General features: G+C 44.7%; 1 protein-coding gene across 3 annotated transcripts in view; it reads right to left on the bottom strand.

Annotated features, from left to right (window-relative positions):
• The window catches only part of plod1a (procollagen-lysine, 2-oxoglutarate 5-dioxygenase 1a), a 40,059-nt gene extending 22,693 nt beyond the window's left edge, over positions 1-17,366 (bottom strand). Inside the window, exons 1-5 of one of the 3 annotated variants that reach the window (XM_041206425.1) lie at positions 16,980-17,366; positions 6,417-6,508; positions 5,391-5,527; positions 3,332-3,495; positions 2,812-2,924 (exon numbers count right to left, since the gene is read on the bottom strand). In XM_041206425.1, the coding sequence (XP_041062359.1) occupies positions 2,812-2,924; positions 3,332-3,495; positions 5,391-5,527; positions 6,417-6,508; positions 16,980-17,097 (624 nt within the window). In that variant the 5' untranslated portion in view covers positions 17,098-17,366. The remainder of the gene's footprint in view (positions 1-2,811; positions 2,925-3,331; positions 3,496-5,390; positions 5,528-6,416; positions 6,509-16,979) is intronic. The other 2 variants (XM_041206423.1, XM_041206424.1) reach the window with 2 other exon arrangements.
• Positions 17,367-17,579: the final 213 nt, after the last annotated feature.

Below are 17,579 nucleotides of genomic sequence, written 5' to 3'. Positions count from 1 at the left end.
GTGGTAACCCTGCAGCCGTTCTTAAATGGGCAACAACATGTAAGGCAGTGACTGCAGGGGAAATATGAAATCACCATGGATCAAAAATCCAACTTACCACATCGGTTTGGACCAACCCCGGGCCAAATCCAACAGGATATTTGGCATTCTTGAGAAGCAACATCTCATGTTACTTGAGTACACCAGGTCCCAGAAAAAATAAAATCAGAGGAAGACCAGATTATTGCCTTTTATTCCTGGTTTGATGATATTGCTAATCATGTTGTCCTGGTGCAAGGCATTGATGAATCCATAACGAGCCTTGAAGGACTATTAACAGCCTTTGATGAATATTTTAATCTTCAAGCTGAGGGGAGTTCAGAGCTAAAAACAGGCATAAAAAATCCCCAACAAAGCGAGGAAAAGGCAAATAGCAGCATCCAAACAAACCATACAAGGGCACCAGAGAGGCACAGAACTCTCCAGAAGCTCCAGTAATATATCTTTATGGGGAACCTGAGGCTGAAGTTCTAAATGATATCCTTTTTGAAGATGTTGTCACATTTCCAGAATTGTACTGGCAACAAGTAGTGGGCAACAAGGAAAAAGCCCTGCAGCAGGCAGATCAAGAAAAAGCAGAAGTACAATCAAAGAATGTTTGTCTTAAAGCTTAGTTGGAAGAACTCAACCTGAAATACAGCCAGGCATGACAGTAAACAAGGAAGGCACTTACAGAGCTCATTGCTTTGAAAGATTCTTTGGTGAACCAATACGTGCCCCTGGAAATACACGAGGAGTTGAAAAAGATGTTGAATGCTACTTCAGAAAAGCTGCACTGGAGCTATCAGCAATGACAAAGCTATACCCTGATATGCAAAGTGGGAAGAGAAGAGCTGAAGAAGAAAGAGCAGCTAATTGTCCTTCAGGATCAGACTCAAAAGCAGTCCATTACCCTTCAGCAACATGACAGAATAAAGAATACCTTGAACAGGAGAATGGCAAAACAGCAGAGCAAACTCAATGAGACTCTGGTACAATACATGAAACCTCAAGATGAAGTACTTGAGCTTCACAATGAAAAGGAAAACCTGCTGAAGGACCTTCATATGCTATTAGGATGCCTCAGGTCCAAGTTTGTCCCTTGGGAAGATTATAAAGTGAAACAAAATGAATTTATTGCCACTCTGAAAGAACTGATGAACTAGTTTTCAGAGATGGCTCAGGAATGTACACTTTTCCAGAAGTAAGCAGAGAGGTACAAAAATGAGGCTACAGCACTGAAGGAAACAGTTGCGCATTTGGAAGGAACCTTGGAAAAACATTACATTCAAAAAGAGGTACATGAAGAATCAAGAACTAATAATGGCAAGTGATGGTAGAAGTTCTCACTAAAGAGTGTGAGGTCTTTCAAAAACAATTGGAAGAAGCGCAATTACAGAATGTGGGCTTGAAAGGTTGCACAGAGGAATTATACTCTGCCAAGAAAAAGCTGATCAGTAGAGAGAATACAACATGGGGCAGCTATGAGCTGATGTACACCATCCGTAACCAGCCTTTTTCTCTCTTGAGCAGGGGTGCCTAGGTCACCCTGGATCTCCTCCAGACAGCGGAGGATGTCGAGACTACCACTGTCATTATCCAGCCAGAACAGCGCAGTCCTGAGTACTCAAGCTCTAAAGGATTCAGAGTCGTATTTCACCATCAATCTCTCTTTTTTCTTTGCGGTGCAACTTTGTTCATTGTCATTCCAGGTTCTGGAAAGCCCCCAATGGTCAGACCAACTTATTGCCCATGAAATTACCGTCACTCCTCCGGTGGAAATGGTACCATAGAATGATCAGCAGTCTGAGAAGCCTCTACTTCCAACTACGATGATGGTACGGCTGGTTGACACAGCAACCACTGTGCACATACTACAACTTCCAGCCAGCATGCCACAACCACGAGGGATGCTGGAACCTGGTACAAGTCTCTCACCATCGACAACAAAACACAGGTGAGCATACCACTAAACCACCTTCTCACCACAGGAATGCTCTTCCTCAGCCTCAGAGGATTTTAAGATGGTCTACTCAAAGAAAGAAGAAAAAGCAGTGCCAAGGAGACGAATACCATGTTAGTCCACCCCACAAGAAATGATCGAGAATAATAGCAACCATGGATCAATGCAACAGCCAAACTAACCGGGCGTGGATCAACATTAAGCAATGGAAGAAAAGATTGAAAGCATACCCAAATGCCAGTCCAACGTCAAAGCCAACGACAAGAACCAGAACAACAGAGCCTGCCACTCTCCCGACAGAATGGCAAACAAGATATGGAAGGGTTATAAGGCCTCCAGACCACCTGAACCTCTAACTTCAAGGACTTGAAGGGAGATGGGGTAGTGAGAATGTTGTTAATGCTAATGCTGTAATAGCAATAATGTTGGAATAGCATTAAGGCTGTAACAATAAGGTAAATGCAGAAGACTTATAATAATGTAAGACTTGAAGTAAACTCATGTAACTCCATATCTTTGGGTTAAAAGCTTATGTAGTATATGGTTCTGATTTTTACAGGATTAATGTGGAACTGAGTACAGTACCACCTACATAGTGATGTAAAAAGGCACATGACCCAGAGCTAGGGTCAGTGAGGTGTTGGCCAGAGACATGTTAAGACTTAGACATGGGGATAGCTCCTTGCCTGTACCCTTTATTGTGTATAGTTACAAGTAGTTAATAAAGACTTGCTGTCTTAACATACAGAAGATTATGAAGACTTCCTTAACAGACATGTTCTGTGATCAACACCATTACAACACTTTCAGCATTTCTTCCTGTTCCTTACCCTCTTCTCCGGATCCAGGTATGTTTTTGTGTAGAAGAGTTGATCATCATCTTTGTCCTGTAGATCCCAGGGTTCCACAAGCTGGTAAACATTCGGAGCAAAGCCAATAAATCCTGAAATTTCCCAAAATATTTTTGAAGTTGCACCATTCCCTTGCACTGTAATCCTGATCCTACCTCCAGCAAATATTATAGAGGGATTGGAACAAAGTAGCACAGAGCTGCTTTAAATATGCACGGATACAACCATGTGAACACGCACTTGAAGCCAGATACAAATGAATGCAGACACACATAAAAAAAAATATATATATATATACAAATATTAAATATATATATACACAAAACATACATAAGCTCATTCAAATGTAGAAACTCGAGTATGTACACAAGTTGTTTTATGGAGGCACATTCATGGCGTTAAACACAAGCTGCTTTACATAGAGATGCAAATCAAACCTTACACCATGCTGTTACACTCAAGGGGCTGAATTTTGTATAGCACAAACACTGAAACTCACCTCCAGAATTGAGGAATCGTTTGCCTTCACGGACATGAGGGTACTGGATTTCAAGGTGGCGACTGGGCCAAATAAAGGCCTCGGCACCAAAGACCAATTTGTGTTTTGCCTGATGAAACTTCTTCAGTAATTCTTCAGGCCCTGAAGCAAATATCACATCATAGCTGCAAAACATTACAAGATTGGGCAGTGAAAGAAAGGAAGAAGTGCATTTATATAGCACCTTTCAATACTTCAGGGTGTCTCTAACTGGTTTTGAAGTGCAGTCACTGTTGTAATGGAGGAAACATGGCAACTAATTTGCACACAGCAAGTTCCCACAAACAACAATGTGATGATAAGCAGATGATTTGTTCTAGTGATGTTGGTTGAAGGATAAATATGGACCAGGACACTGTGGTGGACTTTCATGCTCTTCTTCAGAATAGTACTCTGGGATCTTTTACACACTTGGGAGGACAGAAGGATCTTATCCCATAAATATATATATAAAAACAAAAAACTGCGGATGCTGGAAATCCAAAACAAAAACAGAATTACCTGGAAAAACTCAGCAGGTCTGGCAGCATCGGTGGAGAAGAAAAGAGTTGACGTTTTGAGTTCTCATGACCCTTCAACAGAACTAGGTGAATCCAAGGAAGGGGTGAAATATAAGCTGATTTAAGCTGTGTGTGTGTGTGTGTGTGTGTGTGTGTGTGTGTGGGGGGGGGGGGGGGTGCGGTGGGTGTTGAGAAGTCGAGGGGGGTGGTGTTATTGTAGGGACAAGCAAGCAGTGATAGAAGCAGATCATCAAAAGATGTCACAGACAACAGAACAATAGAACACATAGGTGTTGAAGTTGGTGATATTATCTAAACGAATGTGCTAATTAAGAATGGATGGTAGGGCACTCAAGGTATAGCTCTAGTTGGGGTGGGGGGAGCATAAAAGATTTTAAAATATTTTAAAATAATGGAAATAGGTGGGAAAAGAAAAATCTATATAATTTATTGGAAAAAACAAAAGGAAGGGGGAAGAAACAGAAAGGGGGTGGGAATGGAGGAGGGAGTTCAAGACCTAAAGTTGTTGAATTCAATATTCAGTCCGGAAGACTGTAAAGTGCCTAGTCGGAAGATGAGGTGTTGTTCCTCCAATTTGCGTTGGGCTTCACTGGAACAATGCAGCAAGCCAAGGACAGACATGTGGGCAAGAGAGCAGGTTGGAGAGACCAAACGTAAACTGGGCGGCCGCTTTGCAGAACACCTGTGGTCTGTCTGCAAGAATGACCCAAACCTCCCTGTCGCTTGCCATTTTAACATTCCACCCTGCTCTTTTGCCCTCATGTCTGTCCTTGGCTTGCTGCATTGTTCCAGTGAAGCCCAACGCAAACTGGAGGAACAACACCTCATCTTCCGACTAGGCACTTTACAGCCTTCCGGACTGAATATTGAATTCAACAACTTTAGGTCTTGAACTCCCTCCTCCATCCCCACCCCCTTTCTGTTTCTTCCCCCTTCCTTTTGTTTTTTTCCAATAAATTATATAGATTTTTCTTTTCCCACCTATTTCCATTATTTTTAAATATTTTTAAATCTTTTATGCTCCCCCCACCCCGACTAGAGCTATACCTTGAGTGCCCTACCATCCATTCTTAATTAGCGCATTCGTCTAGATAATATCACCTTCAACACCTATGTGTTCTTTTGTTCTGTTGTCTGTGACATCTTTTGATGATCTGCTTCTATCACTGCTTGCTTGTCCCTACAACCACACCACCCCCCTCCACTTCTCTCCCCCCACCCAACTGCCCCCCCCCCCCCAACACACACACACCTTAAACCAGCTTATATTTCAACCCTTCCTTGGATTCACCTAGTTCTGTTGAAGGGTCATGAGGACTCGAAATGTCAACTCTTTTCTTCTCCGCCGATGCTGCCAGACCTGCTGAGTTTTTCCAGGTAATTCTGTTTTTGTTTTGGATCTTATCCCATGTTGGAAGAACCTTGCAACTCCACCCTGTGTTGGGAGAACCTCATAGCCCCACCCTGTACTGGGAGAACCCCACACTACCAGACTGTACCTGTCCACAAACAGGATAACCAGTTCCTTTTCGGTGGCATACGATTTCAGGGCTTGCTTGAGAATCCGTACTTTCTGGCCGCCCCCTGAGGTTTTTGTCACATCTCCACCTGTCCACTCTTCACCCAGACCCAATACCTAGAAACACAAAGAGGAACAACTTCAACAGTTATAGCCCCACCCTGTGCTGAAAGAACCCGACACTACCAGACTGTACCTGTCCAGAGCTGGGACAAGGCAAAGATTAAATTGCCTTCAAATGCCAGGCCCACGAATGACCTATCCTGCTTATTAGGAGCAGGGATTCAGTGCTGAGCAGAGGTCAGCTAAGGTATTCTGACTCTGTTTTTGTTAGGCCTTTTATATATCATCTGTCAAGGCAGTGGGGTGTCTGAGCTTTCTTTTATTTGTGATCCATGGTTGGAGGGCAGAGGATGTAAGGATTGAGTTTTGAAGTATTGTATTTTGCTCCAATAGAGATGTGGCCTGTGTTCAGCACATAAGGTGATAAATTAGCTAGTGATTCCTCAGTGTGCCTGTGGTTTCTTAATAGCCTGGCTGAGATTTCCTTATTGGCAACACACATTACTGCCCTTTAAAAGTTAAATCCCTGCTCCCAGCATTTTGCACACCCCTCAGCCAGCTGAACCTAACAGATCCTGTGTTCAGAGCCAGGGTTTATCCAACATTGATGTGATAGTCTCGAAAATATTCCTTTCCCAACCTCATATCCAAGGACATTCAATGAGAGCAAACGAGCCAATCAGAACCTTAAAAACTGAGTGAGCGGCTGGGTTGGCAACAGCCTCTTGTTGTCAAAATATTGACCATCTGATTAGAAACTTTATACAAATAACACTGTTATGCTAAAAGAAATAACACCCTAAGTTAGCCAAGCAGGTGTAAATTTGACAGAGCAACATTTTGCATTATTAACCAGCTGAGTTGACCGCTGACATCAGTTGCTTATCTGTTCTCATTGGCTGTTAGTGTTTGTTGATGAATAATTGGTTACAAATCATGTCACCTTAACTGTGTAATTGAAGAAGTTTGCAGATCTCATGAATCGCTTGAAACCGTCTGTCTCTTTTGTGGCGACAGTGAAAACCAGGAGATTTTCTGCAGAAAACAACAAAAAGGTGAGTTTGTAACAGAGGGACACCAATTCACAGCCCACACCTTCCCCACTGTAATCTACACACACTGACTGACATCCCACACCTTCCCCATTGTAATCCACAGATATCAATTCACAGCCCACACCTTCCCCACTGTAATCCAAACACCAACTCACAACCCACACCCTCCCCACAACCCACACCCTCACCTCTGTAACCCACAGACACCAGCTCACAGCCCACACCACCCACCCCCTCACCCCCCACTGTAACCCACAGACACGAATTCAGGGAGGCAGTGGCATTGTGGTATTGTCACTGGACTAGCAATCCATATACCCAGGGCAGATGGTGAAATTTAAATTCAATAAAAATCTGGAATTAAAAGTCTAATGATGACCGTGAAACCATTGCCGATTGTTACATAAACCCATCTGGTTCATTAATGCCCTCTAGGGAAGGAAATCTGCTGTCCTTACCATGTCTGGCCTACATTTGATCCAGACCCACAGCAGTGTGATTGACTCTTAACTGCCCTCTGAAATGGCCTCGCAAGCCACTCGGTTGTATCAATCCGCTACAGAAAATTGGATAAGGAATGAAACCAGATGGATCACCCAGCATCAGCCTTGGCACCAGAAATGACAATGGCAAACTCTCAGATAACCCTGCAAAATCCTCCTTATTAACATCTGGGGGCTTGTGCCAAAATTGGGAGAGCTGTTGTGTGGCACTACCACCATGCTGAATGGGATAGATTTCGAAAAGATCTATCAACTCAAGACTGGTCATCCATGAGGCACTGTGGGCCTTCAGCAGCAGCAGAACTGTACTCAACCATAATCTGTAACCTCATGGCCCGGCATATCCCCCACTCTACCATTACCACCAAGCCAGGGGATGAACTTGGGTTCAATGAAGATTGCAGGAGGGCATGCCAGGAGCAGCATCAAGCATACCTAAAAATGGGGTTTCAATCTGGCGAAGCTATAACACAGGACTACTTGCATGCCAAAACAGCATAAGCAGCAAGCGATAGACAGAGCTAAGTGATTCCACAACCAACAGATCAGATTTAAGCTCTGCAGTCCTGCCACATCCAGTCATGAATGGTGATGGACAATTAAACAACTCACCAGAGGAGGAGGCTCCACAAACATCCCCACCCTCAATGATAGGGGAGCCCAGTACGTCAGTGCAAAAAATAAAGCTGAAGCAATTGTGACAATCTTCAGCCACAAGTACCAAGTGGATGATCCAACTTGGCCTCCTCCAGAGGTCCCCAGCATAGCAGATGCCAGTCTTCAGCCAATTTGATTCGCTCCACATGATATCAAGAAATGGCTGAAGGCACTGGATACAGCAAAGGCTATGGGCCCTGACAATGATCCAGCAAAAATAATGAAGACGTGCTCCAGAACTTGCTGTGCCCCTAACCAAGCTGTTCCAGTACAGTTACAACACTGGCAATGTGGAAAATTGCCCATTTATGTCCTGTACACAAAAAGCAGGACAAATCCAACCTGGCCAATTACTGCCTCATCAGTATATTCTCGACCATTAGTAAAATGATGGAAGGAGTCATCAACAGTGCTGTCAAGTGGCACTTGCTTAGCAATTACCTGCTCACTGACCAGTTTGGGTCACTCAGGTCCTGTCCTCATTACAGCCATGGTTCAAACATGGACAAAAGAGCTAAACTCCAGAGGTGAGGTGAGAGTGACTGCCCTTGACATCAAGGCAGCATTTGACTGAGTGTGGCATCAAGGAGCCCTAGCAAAACTGGAATCAATGGAAATCAGGGGGAAAACTCTCCGCTGGTTGGAGTCAAACTTAGCACAAATGATGATGGCTGTGGTTGTTGGAGGTCAATCATCTCAACTCCAGGACATCACTGCAGGAGTTCTTCAGGGTAGTGTCCTTGGCCCAACCACCTTCACCTTCATTCCATCATAAGATCATAAGTGGGGATGTTCGCTGATGATTGCACGATGTTCAGCACCATTCCTGACTCCTCAGATGCTGAAGCAGTCCATGTCTAAATGCAGCAAGACCAGGACAATATCCAGGCTTGGGCTGACAAGTGGCAAGTAACCTTCGCACCACACAAGTGCCAGGCTAACATCATCTCCAACAGGAGAGAATCTAATCATTGGCCCTTGACATTCAATGGCATTACCATCACTGAATCCCCACTATCAACATTCTGGGGGTTACCATTGACCAGAAACTGAACTGGACTAGCCATATAAATACTGTAACTACAAGAGCAGGTCAGAAGGTCAGAATCCTGTGGCGAGCAACTCATCTTGTCTCCCCAAAGTCTGTTTACCATCTACAAGGCACAAGTTAGGAGTGTGATGGAATACTCTCGACTTGCCTCGATGAGTGCAGCTCCAACAACACTCAAGAATCTTGACACCATCCAGGACAAAGCAGCCCACTTGATTGGCACCCCATCCACAAACATTCTCTTCCTCCACCACCAACGCACAGTGGCAGCAATGTGTGCCATTTACAAGATGCACTGCAGGAACTCACCAAGGCTCTTTAGACAGCTCCTTCCAAACCCACAATTCTACCATTTAGAAGGACAAGGGCAGCAGACACATGGAAACACCACCACCTGGAAGTTCCCTTCCAAGTCACTCACCATCCTGACTTGGAAATATATCACTGTTCCTTCACTGTCACTGGGTCAAAATCCTGGAATTCTCTCCCAAACAGCACTGTGGGTGTACCTACACCACATGGACTACAGCGCTTCAAGAAGGCAGTCCACTGCTGCCTTCTCAAGGGAAATTAAGGATGGGCAATAAATGCTAGCCTAGCCAGCGACGCCCACATCCCATGAACGAATAACAAAAATAATCCACGCCCTCCCCTCTGCAACCTACAGTCATCAATTCCTAACCCATACCCCCCCACTCTAACGCACAAACACCAACTCACAACCCATACCCTCCCCATTGTAACTCACAGGAAAAGAAAACTCGCATTTCTATAGTGCCTTTCACAACCTCAAAGTATTACAAAGCAGTTGACAGCCAATTAAGTAATCTTTTGAAGTGTAGTCATTGTTATCATATAGGAAACATGGCAACCAAACTGTGCACAGCAAAGTCTCAAGCAGCATTTGATAATGACCAGGTAACCTGTTCTGATGTTGGTTGAGGGATAAATATTTGCCAGGACATTGGAGACAACTCATTTGCTTTTCTTCAAATAGTGCCATAGGATCTTTAACATCCACCTGAGAATACAGGAGCCTCAGTTTCACATCTCATCCGAAACATGGCAGCAATCCCTCAGTACTGCACAGAGGTATATCAACCTGGATTTCAAGATCCATTTGCTGGGATGGATCTTGAACCCACAATTTTCCTCCTCAGAGGTCAGGGTGCTTACCCACTGAGCTGTTGCTGAGCCCAGTGTTCCCTTAAACAGAAATTATACATGTAGAGGCTGATTTGGGAAAGATTGCAGTGCAGGACTGATGAGCAGACCTGTTGATGGAGTTTGTATTTGTTCAGACAAACAGGCGTCTCTTGTATTTACATTTTTTATGTACATTAGACTTCACATTTATACTCAGTTGGCTATGATGTTGGTTTCTGCAGGAAAAGTCTAAAAGCAATGAAGATCCCCAAACATATTCATGAGGAGAGATCGGGGCCCACGCCCAGTGACTTTCTCTGTGGTAACTTGAGGTTGTCTCCCAGTCAGACCCACTTCTCCTCAAAGTCCAGCCTAGTGTAGCATGAGCTCATATACTAGGAATCCATTCATTCAGACCCAACATTTCTCTGAGCTTGTCTTTTTTCTTGTTTCTTTATTTAATGATGCACACAGGCCATTGACATTGTAGCTGAGCTAACTTTATTGATAACACATTTTCCTAACATGAACACATATTTGCAGGTGACCCATATATAGTACAGAGTACCATATAGTAAATAATACTGGAGTCCACAACCACAATCAACTATTATCTTGACATTTCCTTTTTAAAAAAAAACTTTTATACAACTCAAGTACACAAAGTCTCACTCTGTTTTGATCAGTCTGCTTTGTCTTTTACTCATTTCTGTTTTTTTTACAATTCTTCCACTAGACATTCTGAATGGTGACAGGGGTGATTTTGAAAGACATGGGGCCTTCTCCAGCTTTGTGTCACTATCGCAGCTTGGATAGTTTTCAGGGCTCTCAGGCTTTGTCTGGTTATCTGTTGTTTCACTGGTGGATTCTGGTTTTTGACCTTCAGCTACACTTTCTGTTCAGAGCAGGGTTACGTTTCATTTCTTTTCCGCAAGAATTCCAAGTTTCTCCTGTTCTGTTATCCATTTGGAGTCTGTACTATGTAAAACCTTGGTTCACCTGTGATTCCTGTGACAACAGCAGGATTCCAGATCCCTTCATGCTGAATTCCCCACTGTCACTCCCACATTCAGATCAGGCAGAGGTTGGGCGCATTGAATAAAGTGCTATTTCTGCTTCTGCTGTCTCAGTTTGAGCAGGTCCTGCACACTGTAGCTCACTGGCTGTGGGAATGCCAGTTGGAGCACAGTTGGAAGCTTTGTTCTTAGTCTTTTCCCCATCAGGAGCTGTGCTGGAGATGATCCAATGCCCTCCAATGGAATATTCCTGAAATCCAGCAGAGCCGTCCGCCTTTGCTTTCTTGAACAGTTGTTTTAAGGTCTGTATGGTACGTTCCACCATTCCACTGGATTGTGGATATTTGGGATTTGACGTAGTGTGGCAAAACTCCCAGTCCTGTGCAAATTTGCGAAACTCAGTGCCTGAGAGTTGCAGATTGTTATCTGAGATGAGCACTTCAGGTATGCCGTGGCAAGCAAAAATTGGTTATAAATGATTGATTATAAATGATGCTCTTACCTTCATTTCTCAGTAGCACAGACTCAAAAGACTTTGAGTAATAATCTACTGCTAGTAGGTACTCAAATATGAACAGGTCCACTCCAATTTTCTGCCAGGGCCTCTCTGGAACACCGTAAGGTTGATGTGGTTTGTTTTGTTGTGACTTATTATACTTTTGGCACACTGCACACACATTCACCCGATTTGTGCTCCCATTCCAGGCCAATACATTACATCTCAAGCTCTTCTCCTGCATATTTCTATGCTGAGGTGATTTTCATGTATGCGCTGCAGCATTTCTTTTCTGAATGTTGCAGGAATTACGATCATCTCTTCCTTGAAAAGTATTCTTTCTGCTACATGAAGTTCCTCGCAAAGTTCCAGTAGTCTTGAACAGCAGAAGGGGCTCCACTCCGATGTGTGAGTCAGCCAGTTTTCACAATCTGCTGCAGTTTTCTCAGGGTGGCATCATTCTTGCTCACTTCCCTGATCCCATCTAGTTTGGTTACAACCACAGGTAAGTTCTTTTTCAACATGTGAACCTGTGCTTTCGTTTCTTTATCGTCTTCCTCCGTGATGGGTAGCTTTGCATGTGACAGAGTGTCTGTGATGTACATTTCCTTGCCCAGTTTGTATTTAACTCTGACCCAGTACTTCTGCAGACACATTAGTAATCTGTGGATTCTTTCTGGTGCACAGCTCAGGAGCTTTTTAAGTATAGCTTCCAAAGGCTTATGATCAGACTCTACCTCCACATCTGTGCAATAGACAAACTGGTGGAAGCGTTCTAGGTCAAACACAATTGCTAGCATTTCTTCCTCTATTTGGGCATACTGCTGCTGTGTTTCAGTCATCGCCTTTGAAGCGTATGCCACTGGTGCCTCATATGCAAAAGAACAGCTCCCAGACCAGTCTTTGAAGCATCCACTGAGATCTTGACCACCTGACTGACAGCGTAATACTTTAACACTGGCGCCTGGGTCAGTGTTCTCTTCAGACTGATCAAAGCTTCCTGGTGACTTTGTTCCTAGTGTCATTCCACATCATTTTGTAGAAGTTCTCTGAGACATGCTGGCAGGTCTGACATGTTTGGAATGAATTTCCAAGATAGGTCACCATTCCCAAAAACCTCTCCAAGTCTTTCTTACATTCTGGAGGTGGCATGTTCATGACTGTTTTGATTTTGCTCTGGTCTGGGTTCAGTCCCTTACTTGTTAGCACATATCCCAAGTATTTAATTTCATTAAGACATAATTTGCACTTTTCCTTCTTCAACTTAAGGTTCCTTTCTCTAGCTCTGGCCAACACCTGCCTCAGTCAGTGGTTGTGTTCTTTTTGTGAGGCTCTCAGACCAGCACATCATCGATATAGGTTTCCATACCCTCTAACCCTTCAAACAGCTGCTTCACTGTTCTGTGGAACACCTCCGGAACTGTATTAATACCAAAAGGTAAGCGTAAAAATCTGTATCGCCCATGTTGTGTGTTGAAAGTACAGAGATAGGATCTGTGTTCATCCAGCTTGACCTGCCAGAAGCCTGAACTCGCATCCAAGACTGAATAGTATTTAGCATCAGCTAGCTTACATGTGATCTCTTCTACTGTGGGCAGCTGGTAATGCTCTCTTTGTACTGCCTGGTTTAGGTCTCTAGGATCCAGACAGACTCGCAGGTTCCCATCTGAATTTTCTACAACTAGAATTGGATTAACCCACTTTGTCAGTTCTTCAATTTTCTTGATGATGTGAAGTTTCTCCAATCTGTCCAACTCTGCTTTCAGTCCAACTCTCAGCATTAATGGTATTTTCCTGGGCAGGTGTATTTTTGGTGTCAAGTTTCGTCAATCGCAATTATGTGTTCTCCTTTTAGGCAGCCAATTCCCTGGAACACATCTTTACACTTGCTCAGGATGTCATCAGTGATGACAGTCATTAGTCTCTTGATTAGCTTCAGATTTTCACCAGCTTTGATTCCAAGAATAGGTTTTGCATCAGTTTTCACCACTACGAATGGAAATGCTCGAGACTGTTTTTTGTAGTTCACTTTACGTGTGCATTTGCCTTCTACAGCAGTTTTTTCACCTGTATAAGTAGACAGCTTCATTGTTGTTTTAGTTAGCTGTTTTTCTTTGCTTATCTTACGATACAGGCTTATGGGAATGACATTTGCTTGTGCATCTGTCAAGCTTGAAATTCATCATCATGTTGGCAATTTTTAAATCAACCTTCCATTCGTCTTCTTTGGAATTTGTTGTTATTGCACCAATGAAAAGTTCAGTTTCAATGTCTGTGTTATCATCTGCAATCATGTGCACTTTCTTCGATTTATACATCTTAGCAAAATGATTTAGTTTATCATAATTCTTACAATGCCTTCCATAGGCTGGACATCTACATGGTAAATGCTCTGTTCTGTATCGGCTGCGCTTAAATGTTTTAATAACAGTTTTGTTCTTTTTAACTTCAGGCTGACTATTTGTTCTTTCCCAAGGCTGTTTCTGTTTAACTGCATCTAACTGCTTGACCGTGTGTGGCTTATCATCTTCTGTCATCTGTTTAATCTGGCATTTGGTTGTCTCTGCCGCCCTGCAGATATTTATTGCTTCCTCCAGCATGAGATCACCTTCTCTTAAAAGCCATTTTCTCAGAGAGTCATTTGCGATCCCACAAAGTATTCTATCTCAGATGAGTGATTCTGCAAGCCCTCCAAATTCACACAATTTAGTTTGTTTCCTCAGCTCATTTACTTACTAATATTGTCACTGCCTTGTGTGGACGTAATAAATATCAGTATCTTTCATACATGATGTTTTTCTTAGGACTGCAGTAGGCTTCAAATTTTGCCATTTCTTTCAAGTCATTTCATTTCTCATCACTTTCAAATGTGAATGTGTTATAGACTTCTGGGGCTTCTTCCCATGCTACGTGAAGAAAGAGAGAAGACTATACCTGAGGGTCTCTTTTATCACTGTCCGTCGCTGTGAAGTACAGCTCGAATCGCTGCTGGAACCTCCTCCTGTTTTCGGTGAGATTGCTCTCCAAACTAAGCTCTGCCGGCAGTTTCAGGACCTCCATTGTCGTGTTTTTTTTTACTTCTGACACCACATCTTGCTTTTTTTTAATGATACACACAGGCCACCGACATTGTAGCTGAGCTAATTTTATTGATAACACATTTTCCTAACATGAACACATCTGCAATGCCTGAACTCAAGACAGGCTCCAACATGTGCTATCTGACCTTCAACCCCCAGGTCAGATGACCCCAGACTTGAGTTAGTCCAGGTTGAGTGGAATGCCTGAGGTGGCAGCTGCGGTTAAGAGGGTGTGTCACACAAGGCATTGAAGTAGTCACTGACTAAAGTCACCAAGAAGCTGCTCAAGAAGTGGAGGAAATCTCGCAAGCAGACCTATTCCATTTACATATACAGGGTGCTGACCCAGCTCCACCCTTTCACCAGGATCTCCACCAAGGCCATGAGTGTTATGAATTCCTTCATTGTCAACATTTTCGAGTGCATCGCCTCCGAGGCGTCACACCTCATTCAATACAACAAACACACCATCTCGGCCAGAGAGATCCAGAGCGCTTTCTGCCTCATACTGGCAGGGGAATTGGCCAAACACGACATCTCCGAAGACACCAAAGTGGTCACCAAATACACCAGCTCTGTTTAGGTCGATCACTCTAAAGATTATATAGTAGAGAACCGTATAGTATCTAATACTGGAGCCCACAACCACAAAGAGCTATTATCATGATAAAACCTACCTCAATTCTTTTAAAATGATCAATTTGTTAAATCCAATTACTTCCAAAATCATCTATCAAGGCTGGCTCAGTGGCACTGGCTCCAGTAATGTGGCCCACTCCAGAATTCTTGCCACAGCATTTGCTGAGTAATTATTTCGATAGAAAAAGCAACCACTCTGCACGACTCTTAGCAAGATTAGCCAGCCTTGGACCATTAGAACCACAGAAGTAAACTTGGTGCAGGAATGGGAATCTGCAGGGCAACAGTCAGAGGTTGCTCAGCCTGTCATCCTAACCTCTCATCAAATGAAAATAGAGGATATTATGGAAAAATTAAAAGTCTCTCAATTAATCCAAACCCCACCCCAGCAGCCCGGTGACACTCTTTGTCCAACCTTGTTCTCAAGGTCTCCCTCCATCTCAAACAACATTCCTTCTCCAAATATACATTAAAAATTAGAACTGCTGGAAGGAGGGTGTGGTTCAGGGTTTGGGGCAAATGACCTCCTGATCTCGAGTTAATCTGCTGGTGGAGGGGAGATGTCATTTTTAAATTATATGCAGAAGCAGAGTTTTAATGAATGTTCCCCCAAATATCACATCCCGTCACAGCGTGGGAGACTTGAGTAAAATTGCACTTGTCGGGGTTCGGGTCTGGAAACATCCCACTAGCTGCAGGAACATCAGGAGTCAGAGTCTCGGCGAGTTGGAAGGAAATCGATGATGGGTATCCCGGACCTACAACCTCAGGGTAAAGACAGAAGCTGATCGCTGCTTTCTACGCTGAACACCGACCCGACTCTATTACAACTCGGTCCCTCCCATTCCACACTCTCTGCCTTTTGTAAAACTGCTCCCCCCCGCTCCCCTCCCCCAGCCCTTCCACGTCAGCATCTCCACCCATCCCCCCAAAAAATTTGTAAACCAAGCAGCAGATGTAACATAAGTTCAGTGTAGATAAACATTCCGGCGCTGAACCCTACAGATTCACCCTCACTGCCGCCGCTACCCCGCCATCGCCTTAGTTGCTGCAGACCCCAGTTTATTTTCTAACGAACCGAGACACTTCTGTCTCCATTTATTGGCTTTTTTTGCATCCCCTCCTCTGGCATTTCATCCATGTGGCCCCCAAGTCTCTCCCCTTTACCCCCTCCTCGTGGATTCTCCCATTTACCTTCCTCCCGCTCTCTCCCCTTTAACCCCACCCCCGGAGGCTTCCCTCCATCCTTCTCACCTCTCCCATCCCCCTCATTTACCTGCTTCTCCTCCCTTAACCCCTCCTCCTCCTCCACCCCTACCCTCTCCACCTCTCCCCCTACCCCCTCCACCTCTCCTCCCCTACCCCTCCTCTATCTCTCCTCCCCACTCCTCCTCCCTTACCCTCTCCTCCCCTCTCCTCCCTTACCCCTCCTCCGACACCTCCTCCTCCTCTAGTCCCCTCTCCCCTTACCCCTCTCCTCCCCTCCCCTTACCCCTCTCCGCTCTTTCCCCTTCTCCCCCTCCCTTCCCCTCTCTCCTCCCTTCCTCCTCTCCCCCTCTCCCCTCCCTTCCTCACCACCCCTTCTCCCATACCCTCTCCTCCACTACCCTCCTCCCCTACCCCCCCACCACACTCCTCTCCCCTACCCCCCCACCACACCCCTCTCCCCTACCCCCCCACCACACCCCTCTCCCCTACCCCCTCCTGTCCCCTACCCCCTTCTGTCCCCATCTCCCCTACCCTCTCCTCTACACTCTCCCTTCCTCCTCCACTCTCCCCTTCCTCTATCACCTCCTTGTCTCTCCCTTCTACTCCACACCCCCCGAGTGTCTCCTTCTATCCCTCCCCAAAGTCGTGGATTACCTTTCGGGACCGGATTTTTCCGTATTTCACTTCGACAATCAGAAAATTGGGACAATGAAATCAGCGTCAGGATCGGCAGGACCAGAAACAGCGAACAAACTCTTGGAGTGCAATCCATGGCAGCCTCCGCCCTTGCTTCTGCATTCACTCCCTCAGTCCTTTCTTCCCACTTTCCTTGTCAGAACTTAAACTGGGCCCAGAGATACAGCATCGCCTTCTATAGGACGACGCGTCACTTTAAACAGACCAGCCTCTCTTCCTAGGCTCATTCCGTTACTGCTCCCAATCACGTATACACCGTGCACAGACTGAACGGCACACTCTGCACACATGTCGGAAGAGTCCTAATCCTCCGTTTAGGCAAGTGTTGTTGCTCCCGTCACTATCCAGTAATCCCTGGATCAGAGGGAAGCAAAACCAACTAGTTTTTCTGCTCCTGGTCGTTGTCCCGTGAGCCAGGGTTCTTGCTCCTGATTGCAGTCCAATGATCCCTGGACTAAAGAGAAAGTCAGACAGACTCCCTGACCCTATTGTCCAGTGACCCTGGGTTAGAGAGAGGGGAAATCGGCCAGGCTTCCTGCTCCTGATCACTGTCTAGTG

Source organism: Carcharodon carcharias, chromosome 15 (genome assembly GCF_017639515.1).
Source record: "Carcharodon carcharias isolate sCarCar2 chromosome 15, sCarCar2.pri, whole genome shotgun sequence".
Classification (NCBI taxonomy): Eukaryota; Metazoa; Chordata; class Chondrichthyes; order Lamniformes; family Lamnidae; genus Carcharodon; species Carcharodon carcharias.
Note: the sequence above shows the minus strand (reverse complement) of the source record. Positions and strands in the feature narration are given on the sequence as shown.